Raw genomic sequence first — 13,842 nt, 5'->3', positions numbered from 1 at the left:
CACACATAAACGCAGTCCATCACTCACTTTCTGTCGCAAGTAGTCATGCAGACACATTTTTGGGGGGGAATGCCGTGTTTGTCATTTGGCTGTGCTTCAGAGTGGAGATGCTGCGCTCTAGATGCAGACAGATTTTGGGGTAGCGTCTGTAAAACATCACCAAGCCCTAACAGGGAGCTAAAATCTCCTGCTTTCTTTCAGTCTCTTCACTCCCGGCTTCCAAAACCTCCCGCTGGCATCTGGCTCTTAGCTGTACTGATGCCGTGGCTATGGGAAAATTAAGTTTAAGTCTGATTTTTGTCAATACATGCAAAAGCAGCAAAGTAGTGTCAGGCTAATATTTCCATCATCAGCAGTGCTGAACAAGTGTTGCCCATTGACTTATTGATTGCGCAGTGTAATGTATCATTATACAGTGAGGGGCTGACGCTTGGTTCGACCTGCTCTGTGGCCCCCCCATCTGTCTCTCTTTCTCACATAACCATCCATCCATCTTCTTTCATCAGCTCTCTTTCTTCCTTCTGCAATCTCACTGCTGTTCATCTCCTCCTTTTCGATCGCATCTGGCCCGCTTCCCTCCCTGGTTAGGGCGGCTCCGCTCTTGGCTTTGGCAGCAGCAGCAGAGGGGAAGGGGACAGGACAGGACAGAAGACTGTAGTGGCGTATTAATGAAATTAGCGCCGTAGTTGGTTTGGGAGTATCAGGCGCCAGGCACCAGGGCTGGGCCGGGGTTAATTAGCTGGCAGCAGGCCTCTAATTGGGTCAGGACCGTGTCAGGCCCCTGGCTCTGGCCCTACAGGGATTGGATTACACCGTTGGGGGACAGACAGTAGGGGGAGGGAGAGAGGAGGGTGTGTAGGGGGGAACGGGAGCGGGAGGGAGAGTTTGTAGTAGCAGAGGAGGGAAGGATCGAGAGGGAGCTGGAGGGTGCAGTGGATGCGGTGGAAAGGGGGAGAGAGGAGGGACGGGAGTGTAGCCTAATCTGCCAGCAGGAGGTAAGGATAGGAGGAGATGGGGAGGGCTGGCTGGGTGAATACCGCTGTTAGACTGGATTGGATTTAGTCGGGTGGGGTGGGGGGTGGTATGAAAGGGGGGCAGGGCAGGTGGTGAAGCTTGATATGTGTAACCATAGCAACAGCAGAGTGGTGTGACACCACATGGGATTTGCTTGTGTTTTGGGGTGTGGCCTTAATGCAGTCCTAGTCCACAATTAGAAAGTTGTTTTATGTCCATTTCAGTGTATTTTAATCCAAATTTTCATTTTGCCACTCTTGTATGCAGAGAGAAATTTGTCATCCCGAATGTCCTGCTGTTTGGTATTTGTGTGAGGTGATCTGAGCCTCCTTTTGTTGTTTGTCTGACTGAATTTTAACTGAACGAATCTTGACAACAATTCATTTAAAGCACCACACGAGTTGTAGACGAGATGTAAAGAGAGATCCATTTTAATCCATCTAAGCCCTCCACAATTCATGTTACATGCACAGTTACTACGTCCAGTTTGCTCACATTTATGACCTATGGCAGCCACATGTAGCTTATAATGTAAGCCATAAGTGTTATGTTGGAATGAGACAGACCACGAAAGCCCTCCCAAATCGCAATTATTCATTTTCTTGGCTTGGCTTTATAGGGTATGGCAGCGATATTTAGAAAGAGGGATTTTCTGTATGCACACTAAATGTTTTGAACTCGGCCACCTCTCTCTGTAAGCCACAGTTTGGATTTTTTTCAAACGGTCTCGTCATTTCTGTTGGAAATGTATTTCTCTGCTTTCCTTTTGATTATTTAGCATCTTGTTTTGTACCTATAATCTCTCTGTAGGTTGAAAGCCACCGAGTTTCAAATATGTTAGCGATCAGATGGAGCTCTCAGCTGGTACACAGAGATCAAAATATAGGAGCTATCATCAGTGTAGTCAAATATCAGAAGGTGGCTTTCTGCAGGAACAGAGCAGCTCTCCTTTTAATGGTCGCCTTCATAATCCGGGCATAAACAAAAGGATTACCCTGACTGACTTGTCTCTTCATACAAGAATAATAGTATCCAACTGCTTAATATGGGATTTTCAGATTTACAGTTTATGCCCTTCATGAATTAGTTTAAATACATACCACATTTAGTCCTGTTTGGCCACAGAAATCCTCAGATAGGGGCTTTAACCCATCTTCAAACATGACATTGGAGTCTGGAGGCTTAAGTATAATCTGCTAAACAGAAACAGATTGGTGGCAGGGGTTGAGCAATATTGCCTTATATGAGCATTTGCATCTTTGCCAAGTGGTGGTTTGCATCTGGGTGGTTGGCAGTGTGGCCCGCAGCGCCGGTTGGTGCCCTTGACTGAGCAGCGGCCCTCGTTAGACTGGCACCTGCGGTGAGGAGGCCCCGTCTCATCTTAACCACGACACCACCGCCGCCACCGTGCTAATACCGCCTCACTGTAGCCGGAGCCACCACAGACCCCCTTCACTGTCTGTCTATCCCTCTCTGTCTGGACCTTTTTCCTTTTCCCGCACATGTCTAATCCTCTGTCTCACTCTCTCTTCCTTTTTACTTTTCAATTCATCCACTTTCTTGACGCCAAGGTCAATTACAGGCCTTTGATGGCAGGATACAGTTTGTGTATCTCAGGGATTTGTGGTGTGCTGGTCTCTTGGTGCGCACCGAATTGAGTCACAGCAATGTACAACTGCCTACCTTCCAATAAATCTGGAGTTAAGCTGGATCTGCTTCATCTTTTATTATCCTCCTATGTCCCTTCTCTTTCTCCATTTCTTGTACTTTTACCCTTTTCTCCATCTCTCTATCTTCCTTTTTGGAGTTTCAGAATTTAGCCCAATTCTTCTCAGTTATTTTTTACTCACCAGGAGAATGTAACATGGAATGACAACAATAGTGAAAAGCATATATACTTTGCCCGCAGTACGCTACCTGTCTACAGGAAAACCAAACAAGTGAAATTAAAGACACAAACATAACTTTGACTCAGAACTCGTCCTGTCATCACCAGGAGCTCTAGGACTGTGTGACCAGAGTGACCTGTAGGTGAGTTCTCAATACCTCCCCGGAGTGTTTCCCCTGTTCATCTGTTCTATTAGTTCCTCTTTAACACCTCTACAGGGCCTGACCTTTTGGGGGGGCTATACTAGAGGGTCACAGGTCAGGGTTCAGCCTGAGTACACATTAGCATAGAATGGTACTGGTTAAAAATGGAGAAAGATCCAGTTGGTTTTGTGAGTCTTGTTGGATTATCAAGCATACTTTAGCACATGTGGTCGTCCTTAAGCAATGGTTCCATATCAGGTTTTTACAGATACTGTGGCAGGACGTTGTCGTACGCATGTATTATCACAGCCTCAGTTTAAATTTGCTGACCTTGTGTTCTGGATGAATGGAATGTGATTTTAACGCGGTTGGTTACAATACATTGACAAAGCAAGGAAATAAGACTGGGAAATATTTATAAGCCCTGGATTTCACTGTACAAAAGGGCTTGGGAACAAGTGTCCAACTCGAGTGCAAGACGGCCAAGCCTGACTCTCCCATAGGGACTCTCTTGTAACCCTGGCCCGACCCCGTCACCTGACCCTGGACCTGGCCTTAGGTTCTCCCCACTCAGGGTCACGACCCCTTGGTCAAACACCATAGTGTGCCTGTCACTGGGTCGATGGCGGCCCCATCCCTTTTTCATTCTGCCATTGTGTCAGAAGACGTTAATTCCTCATCTGCTGGACTTGGAGGGAACCACTTCAGCAGCAGACCCAGGGTCAGATTGCTCCCCGTTTGCTCTCTGTGGTCAATCATTTGACGGCTGAAGAACACCTGATGTGCTGTTGGCAGCAGCGTGACCCAGACCAACTGCCAGCCCTGTTTGTTCATCTTTTGTGCCATTGTGCGACATGGAGTGTAAATCACTTTTTCTCATGATTTCTCTTTCTTTCTTGTTCTCTCTCTCTCGTTCATTCTCTTTCTCACTCTCTCTGCTCTCATCAGCACGCCAGTCAATAAGGGCGCATGCTTTATTTAAACAATCACCAGATCAGGGACAGATTTAGGAGGACTGATCCCCGGGCTGATCCGCTCTGGTGAAAGGGTCTTTATCCTTGAGAATACAGTCTTATCGAAGACTTGTATTGATTAGGATAGAATTAATAACTTCTGAATTGATTGGTTTGCTTTTCTGTATTCTGCCAGTAAGCAGATGTATTACATTATGATATTATGTATGTTACGCTAATTATTTGCATTAAGGGAAAAGAGTGGCATGCTCTGATCGTTGATTGTAAGAGAAAGTCCTTTCTGGTAAATTATATGCAATACAACCTCCAAAAAGGCATTTTTACATTTTGTACTGGACATTCTGACTGTGTGAAGAGTAAAGTGGAAGCATCAGTCTCTCCTTCCAGGTAGTTCCAGGTTTTCACTTCTTTGTCTCATCCCCTTTTAGATAAGGAGAGTCTGATCACAGAAAGCGGCAAGCTTCACACCTTGGACATCCTGTTGAGTCGGCTAAAGGCCCAGGGACACAGAGTCCTCATCTACTCCCAAATGACCCGCATGATAGACCTGCTGGAGGTATAAACACACACACTCACACACACACAGGACAGTTGTTGTGATTTGTTTCCTAAACTCTTGCTCAACTGAAATTAATTATTCATTTAAAAATAATTTTGTTTTAATTGTGCCATAATTAAATACTCCACACAGACACACATGTACCAACTACCAAGAATTGTTTTTTAAAAATGGGATACATCTTGTTAGCCAAAAACACACCTTTTAATGTGTAATTTGCATATATATCCGTGTTGTTCCAAGACAGTTGTTTAACTGGTTCACTTCCACTGGCGAGCTCCAGTACCTCTAATCAGCCTGCCTGTCCCTCGTTAGTGCACTCATTACACGGCTAATTAACAGGTCAGGACTAATTAGCGGGGTCTCATCTGCAGGGGAGGCAGCCAGATGGGAGGGATGACTGGAAGGAGTGAGGAGAGAAGAGAGGTGGAGGGGGAGATGGGAGTGGCAAGTGCCCTTTGGGTTAGACGAGAAAGAAATTCTGCAGAGACTGAAGACAAAGGTAGTTGAGGAGGCAGAGGGGGGAAAGATTACACAAAGCCAGAAAGGAGAAACGCCAGGGTGTTTTCTCGCAGCTCTTATTACTTTTATCTACACAGGATAAGTGCTTTAAGCTGCTTGGATGGGCACAGAGCCAATGCAGATACATCATCGTATCGTTTAGGTCATTTATGAATAAGGACGGAAGAAAACCACTATGTCAAACTCTTTCTCTGTGTTTAAGCGTCTTGGTTAGCAGTAATCTGTTTGGAGGTCAGGGGCAATCAGGGGTTGAAGTTCAAATCATATGTAAAAACGTGCGTTGCGTTCTCCATCGGAAAACAATAGTGCAAAGCAATTCTGCCGGCAATCGTGTATCTACAGCCTCAGTGCAATGCTCTATTGTTGCCTCCGTATTTGTTACAAACATCACTATGGAGCCAAAGGCCTTTGGCATGATGTCATTGGGAATTCCTTTCCCATTTACACACTGTGGAGCTGTTTCCACAGCCAAATCTTTTGATGGCAGATGGACCCAGCCCAGGTGCTTAAGGACTGTCTTCCTGTGTGTCTGGAAAACAGTGGGAATGTCTTGCGTTTAAGGCCGTAAGAAAACAGCAATGGTGAGAACGCTCAAGATGGCTTAGATAATGCTGGCAAGTCATTCTGTATTAATGTTCTTCTCAGCGCCTGTCCCCACCTGTAGTCGTCCCTCCCAAGCTATGATTTCCAGGTCTGATGAGGCAATATTACAGGGCCTTTTTACAGTAGTGACCTCATATAGTAATGGGAGGCTGTGACAGCATCTCCTCTACTAATGGGTTAAAGAGATCCATGAATTAAATCATATATTCATCCCAATCTGGCTTCAGTTTTCCTAGACCATATTATCTTTCGCATTGGTTGCGGATAAAAGTTCTGCAGATGGAGTGGATTTCCTGAATATGAGACTATGACTAAGAGAAAGACTGAAGGAGAGGCTGATGCTAATCTCTGTCATTAGCGTCCTTGTTTTCGTCGCCGGTCGGCTGCCGGTTCTCCTGGTGACAACACACTGTTGGGTGATGGATCGTCGAGATCCGGGTGGCCTGAAGAAAAATAACATTGTTGGCTTTCCCTGGCAGCAGCCGATAGTGGAGTAGGACCGCCAAGTCACTGCCCTCCTACTTGAGTTGTGTTTCTGTGGCTGCTCAGACGGCACATTACTGTACTGCAGCTTAGATTACAGTGCTGGCAGGAATGCCCACATGGTCTCTTTGGTATCGCAGCCAGAAAATCAGCAGCAGATTTTTATCTAAGAATGCAGATTACGGATATACAGCTCTGACTAAATGTGCCTGTCGGTTCCTCTTTTTCATTATTAACCAACAAAAAATGGGATACAGTAACCTATTGTGCAATACAAAGCATGGGCATGGTTTTCATTATTTTATTATACATTCTGACTGTTACATTATATATTTCTACTTTTAAATAAAAAAAATGATTAATTAATAAAAAAGTGTAACCTGTGACAGCGAATGAAGAGCTATGCTGTAGGAATCATGGGTTGTAGAGAGTTTGGTGTTTGTCCATGTTCCTGCAATAGTCTGAACTGGGCCACTGTTCTTCACTGATGTGACTGGCCCTGAAGCTACTGTAGGTCCATGTGTGTGGCATAAAATTACTTAAAAGAGTACTCCGCCCATTTGGCTTTGCACTCCTGTAACATTGTGGGACTCTAGTTTTAATGGCTTTTCCAGTGTCGGGCTGGTAGAATATGTTGGTACTGTATGTATTATGGCACTGAAGGCAGTTATGACATACTGGTGTGAATTGCAACTCAGCTCTAATGAAGACTTCTGTTACAGTGTTGGCAATCTACACTGCTCACTGGCTAAAATGTATTAATAGTGCCACTCCTTCATGTTTTTTGCGGTTGCTGGGTTGGGAACAAACTGCGACCATGCACACTGTGTTTCCAACCTAAGAGCTGCAATAAATACACAATGTGACCATGTACTTATGAGAGTTTTTTTTCTTGACTTTGGGGACTCATTATTGTTTGGGAACAACCTGGCTGCCACTCCTTGCTTTTTGAGAGGTGGTTTTCATGCACACGCAAGTTTCAACTCTGCAGATTTAAAGTAAAAATGCAACTTGAGCAGAGAAATATGAGACAGCAAAGAGGAACTTTCATCATGCTTTTAAACTAATTTCTGTTCTACTATGCCTCTCTCATCCCATACATCATTTCATGTTTGTCAGATATCGCAACCATTAAGATTCATTTTTTACTGAATATATGATCCACAATAAGCTGCTGACAGTTAGTTGAATAAGATTAACATTTTGTCCAGTTGAAGGTCGACCTGAACCTTCAACTTGATTTATAACATTTGCAATAGAACACATTACAAAACCTACGAAGAACTGCAGAAATAAAGCAGTGTCACTTATGATTAACATCAACTCAAACAAAATATGAGAGAAAATTGCCAGCTGTTGAGGTGTAGGTTTCAGTGTGGCAGCACTCTAGGAGAAAGTCCACAGCAGGACTTGCTTTGAAACATGGCCGTTGGAGGTGGCAGAGATTGTAACAGATGATGTCCAAGTCTGAGGGATCTTAGCTGATCTTCTGAAAGTTTTTTTCTGATGATTTAGACATAGATGAATCTTTTAAGATTAGGAAGGCTGAGTAAGGCTTTCTGTAAGAGCAACACTATCTGAAACATCCTGCTGGCAAGCTATCAAACCCCAAAATTCAACAAGGTCAGCAGCAGTTTGGTGAGCACCGGGCTAATGGTCCCTAATGTAGTGTTCACTCAGAGCAGATGGGGTTGTTGGGAACAGAGCCAGACACACAGAAAGAGGAGGGCAGGAGGTCCCAAGTGTCATGACAGGGGTTTGGGGGGTCACAGAAAACATAGTGTCAAATCATTGCTATCATTGGTAATGATTGTGAGAGATGAGTTATGATAGGTGCCAGTAATTGTGACTGGTTCATTGGTTCAGGGGGCACTGGCATGTTTGAGTGAGGAGGGTCGAGGGTTCAGGGCAGTGCTTAAAGAGAGCTCAACATATCACCTCATCACTGCTGTTGCACTTCACAACCCCTCCCATCGGACCCAACACCCACACACAAACACACACACTTACACAGAACAGCTTAGCAGACATTCGGGGGGATAGCATATCAAATTCTGCCTTTCTCAATGTCTCTCTGGGCTGGGATTGAGGTTTCAACTCCAGCAAATGCGCATAAGAAATGTGGGATTTTGATATTTTGGACACAAAGTTGCTGTCAGACAGAAATTCTAAAACTGGTATTTCTTGACCCTTGGAACTTAGACCTGCAGGGCTTATCTGCTCCTCAGAGAAAGACTGCATATTTGAGAACTTGCTAAATTCAGAAAAACAATTTAAGATTCCAGTTTCTTCAAGTTTGGATGACAAGAGTCTGTGAGTTTGTTGGTTGCAAAATCAGTAGCGAAGGTGATCCAGGAAGGTTTAGTTGCACAAATTCATGAATTCAAAAACCTTATCCATGAACTCCATGCAGGACTGGATCCAGTTCGTTTAATTAAAGCAGTTTAAAAAGTAAGAACTGCAAATCTTTTGATAATGAGCAAATATTCACTCTTCTTCTCTGACTTTATAGCATAAATCTTCCAATATCCAGCTGAACTGGAACTGTACTAAACCCAGTTCTGGGAAAGAAAAGAATAAATGGGGGGCTGGGTACAACACCACATGATTGTCTTATCGGTTTGTCTTAATTCTTCCGCCCCGTCTCTCCAGGAGTACATGGTTTATCGTAAGCACACCTACATGCGCCTCGATGGATCCTCCAAGATTTCTGAACGCAGAGACATGGTGGCTGACTTCCAGAGCCGGTGGGTAAAGATAGATGTGATCTACAGTGTGTGTGTGTGTGTGTGTGTGTGTGTGTGTGTGTGTGTGTGTGTGTGTGTGTGTGTGCGCATGAAAATAAACACCTCTTTCAGCCAATAACTAACTCTAAATCTGCCTTTTTGTATATCGCAGCAATCAGTGAACAGTTTAATCTTACATGCGTACGTCCAAATATGTGTGTGTGTGTGTGTGTGTGTGTGTGTGTATTTCCTACATGCTCTGGTTTGCATTAGTGTGCAGCTCTGAGGCGCCGGTGTTACTCTGGCTCTTGTTGTAGGGGGGTGTAGGTGAGGAGAGTCTGGTTTATTGAAACCGTTTTATTTTGCGGCACTCTACCATTGGCATAAAATACATGTTTCATTTTGCATGCCTCTCTTCTCTCAAAGTTTTAACAGGCTATAGCATGTCATTGGGAATCATGCCCAGTTTGTGTTGCTGTTTTTGAGAATGGTTCTTAACTTGTAACTTAATTTCTCCATAACACTGTATATGGACATTTGTGCTGTGCTGTTGTAAATGATATCTTTCAATTTCTCTCCCTCTCCGTCCCCCTCCTCCACTCCACCCCCACTGCCCCTGCAGGACGGATATCTTTGTCTTTCTGCTGAGCACAAGGGCCGGAGGGCTCGGCATTAACCTGACTGCTGCCGACACTGTGAGTCACGGACACACTGGAGGAAACACTTCACTGATACAATATCAAAACTTAAACAGCGCTAATGTTTCCGAAATGTCTCAAAAGCCAGTGCAGTGTACATTCTCTGCCATGTGTTTTTAAGGTCAGAAAGTAGTCTAGATAGTTTGGGACGACCAGTGTTTTGGCTTAATTAATAATATGTTGACATAATTACAGTATAGTATGGATGTGTGTGTACATGCATATATAAATGACCTGTCTCCGTTTATCAACATCTCTCAGCATAATCTCCCTTTGTGTCTCTATAGCCACGTTTAAGTGGGATTAGCTTTCATGACAATGAGTTTGAAGTGACTGTTAACTCAGGACATCTGTCATGTTAAAGGCCAGTTCACTTGGGATAACACATCCCTGTAATTAGTGTCTGCATCGTGTCATCACACAAATTGAACCAATAACAATACGGCAGGATTAAAAACTTCTCTCTTCTCTTCTCTTGTTGTAGAAAAATAAAAGTTCTTTTTTTTTGTTGTTTTCCTCCAGGTTATCTTCTATGACAGTGACTGGAACCCCACAGTGGACCAGCAGGCCATGGACAGAGCTCACAGGCTGGGTCAGACCAAGCAGGTCACCGTCTACCGCCTCATCTGTCAGGGTACCATCGAGGAGAGGATCCTGCAGCGGGCCAAGGAAAAAAGCGAGGTCTGAGATACATGCATGACATATCAATAAATAAACAACACAAGTGATAGAGTGACAGTGCTTTGACAGTCATACTGCAAATATGAATTAATTACAGAGGTGATTAATGCTTTATTGTTCTTGTGTAATAAGATACAAAGGGTGGTGATCTCGGGGGGCAACTTCAAACCAGACACACTCAAACCCAAAGAGGTGGTCAGCCTGCTACTGGAAGATGATGAGCTGGAGAATAAATGTGAGAGTGACACATCTTTGTCTTCACTTAATTACGCTGTCTTAGCTCAAAAGCTTGAAAGGACGATTTTTTGATAAAATACATTGTGTCTTCTCCTGTAGTGCGTCAGAGACAGGAGGAGAAGAGGCAGCAGGAGGAGAGCAGCAAGGTGAAAGAGCGCAAGAGAAAGAGGGAGAAGTACGCCGAGAAGGTACAGTACATCGTGACCAGCCCGAGCCTCAAACGTCAGCTCAGTCTGCAGTTGCATGTTTGGTTGAGTACAGAGAAGGATATGTTGAATAAAAAAAGGAAGGAAAGGACAAATGTGGGATGTAAAATAAGTAATGAGGTGAGAAGGGAAGGAATGAGGTATTGGAGGAAGAAACAGAGCACTGCATAAACACCTTCTTCCAGCCCTGACTCCAAACATGTTCATTTTGTTCCGAGGAGAGACCAGGGGGTCGTTCAAATGGAAAGGGTTCATCCTCACGATGATCTCCATATTAGATTATGAAATATCATGCATGCAAAGTAGACATTTTGGCCTGATGGTGTCCAAAATGGAAAGGGTTCATCCTCCAGGGAGCATGCATTTTCTCACCAAATATAATTGCAATCTGACGAGAAGGGATTTAAATATTTCTAGTGTAGAGTTTGACCTGATGGTGAAGCTAGAGAAAACATCAGAGAGTCACCAAAGATTAGGATTTGTTCTCTGGGGACCACAAATATCAAGAGTAAAATTAATGGAAATCCAACGATTTGTTTGAGATACCTTGTCATGGATTTAAGTAGTGCTACATGTGAGGTCAGGGGGGTCACCAAAACCATTAGATGTCATCCTCTGGGGACCGTATCCATACCAGGTTTCATGACAATCTGGCCCGTGCTCGTTGAGTTATCTCACTCTTGACTCAGACGGACAGGCCAACCAACTGAACACTCGACATAGACGCCCTTAGGCCTTGAAGGGGAGGCTAAAGGAGACTAACCTGTTCCCTCAACCCTCTTCTGCTCCCCCCTTTCTCTTTCTTTCCTGCAGAAGAAGAATGAGGAGTCAGAGAGCAAGAGGAAAAAGGAGGTGAACCTGGTCATCTCTCATGCGCCCTCAGCAGACAACTCCAACCTCTCTGCAGACGGAGACGACTCCTTCATCAGCGTGGAGATGGACTCGGCCATGCCCAGTCCCTTTAGTGAGGTGAGGAAAAAACAGAAGGGAGTGAGTGTCCTTTTATCAAAGTGAAGGTGGTGGTGGAGGGAAATACTGTGTATGACTGATTTATGTTACAGAGGATGGTAAAGGCTGCTCCATCAGCGAACTTTGGCATGAATCCACAAACTGTCTCCTCTTAATATCTACTCCTCTTTTTGGTTATTGATTCCTCTCTTTCCATGTGTTCTTCTTTCATTCTATCCTTCCGTCATTTTTGCTTTCCTCTCTCAATTCCTTCCTTCTAAATTTTTTACTTTCCATATCCTATCTATTCCATCCTTCCTTCTCCTCGCTGTTCCTTACTTTATTCCTCGATTGTTTCCCTTTGCTGTACCGGCCCGGTTCCCCTTGTTCCCCGTGGTGCTGACCCCCAGCCTGTGTGTATGTCTGTGTGTGTTCCCGTGCACGGCCAGATCTCCCTGAGCAGCGAGCTACAGCCCGGCTCGCTACCCCCGGACGCCGACGCAGACGAGAGCAGCAGCGACATGCTGGTCATCGTGGACGATCCGGTGTCCTCCGCACCGCAGTCTCGTGCCACCAACTCCCCCTCCTCTGTGTCTGAATCAGTCTCCGACAACATGAACGGTGAGAGAGCAAATACGTTTTAGTCGACATTTGACCTTGACGTTTGAGTGAGTGGACCGATATACTGTATAGTACCTCATTCAGGATTGTACTGGAATGATTGAAAATGGGATGTTGTTTTGTCAGTGTTCCCTGAAATATGTTGGACCTGATTTTACTTCAGCCATTGCTTCCTAACCCTAACCCTAACGTGAAATTAAATCTTATCCTGCCTTATGGATCTCCTGAATAGCACCAATATTTGGTATATCCTATTGCCTTATTGGTGTCAAATCTTTTGATTTCTGTCATGAAAATAGTCAACGCTGGTGGAAAGCACAGTTACTCAAGTAAAGCACTTAAGTACTATTTTGAGGTACTTGTATTGGGTATATCCATTTTATGCAGCTTTATACTACTCCACCACATTTCAGAGGGATATATTGTACTTTTTACTCCTCTACTACTATAACAATAAAATGCAGCTTACATGTTATTGCATCTGTATTAATAAATATTGAGAATGTAATGTACATAATGTACATAAAACAGGGACATTCGTTTTATCCTCTAACACAAGTGTTATGGCGCACACTGTCTAAATGTTCATATGTGATGGTAATGTCAGATAATCTTGCTACATGCTGCTGCCCTTCATTCTGAAAGCTCCACATGTGCCAAATAAAAGCTAACCTGCGTTATCTATGAGACTGCATTATCATGTTAGAACGATGTTGGAAAAGCACATGAAGGTCATTACTGCGCACAGAAGTCCGGCTTGTTATGTTCCCTTCACTATCAGGACTTGTGTTTTCATGGGCTTGCTTCCATTGAGACAAGTAGTCTATTACCTCATAAATATTATGCAGCTGATTATTTAGATTTATGAGGGTTTTATTTTGTCTTGGCTGCAATGTTTCAGTATGTTCCGTTCTATGGGATCCAGATAGATAGTGAGCCTATAGTTTGTATTGCTTGTACAGTATATTTGTACTTTGGATGCGTTGCAATAAGGTAATCCCTCCTAAATACATGCTGCTTCATTGAAACCCATTTGGGATTTTTGCCGCCATGCTAAGAGGCTCCTGCCAGAGAGATTATTAATGGCCGCTGCTAAAAAGGCCCCGTGAGCTGGGAGAAAGTTGGTGTTTTCAAAGAAGTGAATGACGTTATAATGAAAGGTTTGAGAGACAGAATGAAGGTTGGAATGAGGGAGCAATTGGTGAACTTGGACAAGTGAGTGAAAAAGGAGGAAGAGTGAGATTAAAGCCTGAAGGGAGAGTAAGGGTGAGGGATTTGTTTTTCTCATCTGTGCTTGGGTGTTAGTGATAGGATAGGCTCATCTCCCCCCCAGAGAATGGTTGTATACCACAATGTCTGGATGGAAACATGCACCGACCAGTGCAGAGAGTGGGGAGTCAAAAAGAGGGGGAGAAGGTACTGGAAGGATTAGGCAGACATTGGCTCGATTTTGCAAACCGTATGGAAAATGAGAGCAATATTCCAGTTTTCGCTTGAACCTGTACTTAGGGTAATGATGTGGAATGATTAATGATTAAG

At 44.1% G+C, this 13,842-nt stretch overlaps 1 protein-coding gene across 1 annotated transcript in view; it reads left to right on the top strand.

Moving 5' to 3' along the window:
* The window catches only part of ino80 (INO80 complex ATPase subunit), a 34,152-nt gene that overhangs the window by 17,115 nt on the left and 3,195 nt on the right, over nucleotides 1–13,842 (top strand). Inside the window, exons 26-33 of the mRNA XM_070925519.1 lie at nucleotides 4,448–4,575; nucleotides 8,839–8,933; nucleotides 9,535–9,607; nucleotides 10,133–10,291; nucleotides 10,424–10,526; nucleotides 10,628–10,716; nucleotides 11,548–11,703; nucleotides 12,132–12,303. Of these exons, the coding sequence (XP_070781620.1) occupies nucleotides 4,448–4,575; nucleotides 8,839–8,933; nucleotides 9,535–9,607; nucleotides 10,133–10,291; nucleotides 10,424–10,526; nucleotides 10,628–10,716; nucleotides 11,548–11,703; nucleotides 12,132–12,303 (975 nt within the window). The remainder of the gene's footprint in view (nucleotides 1–4,447; nucleotides 4,576–8,838; nucleotides 8,934–9,534; nucleotides 9,608–10,132; nucleotides 10,292–10,423; nucleotides 10,527–10,627; nucleotides 10,717–11,547; nucleotides 11,704–12,131; nucleotides 12,304–13,842) is intronic.

The sequence above is a fragment of the Enoplosus armatus genome, chromosome 19 (genome assembly GCF_043641665.1).
Source record: "Enoplosus armatus isolate fEnoArm2 chromosome 19, fEnoArm2.hap1, whole genome shotgun sequence".
Taxonomy (NCBI): Eukaryota; Metazoa; Chordata; class Actinopteri; order Centrarchiformes; family Enoplosidae; genus Enoplosus; species Enoplosus armatus.
The sequence above is the reverse complement of the archived record's forward strand: the minus strand, read 5'-3'. Positions and strand labels throughout refer to the sequence as shown.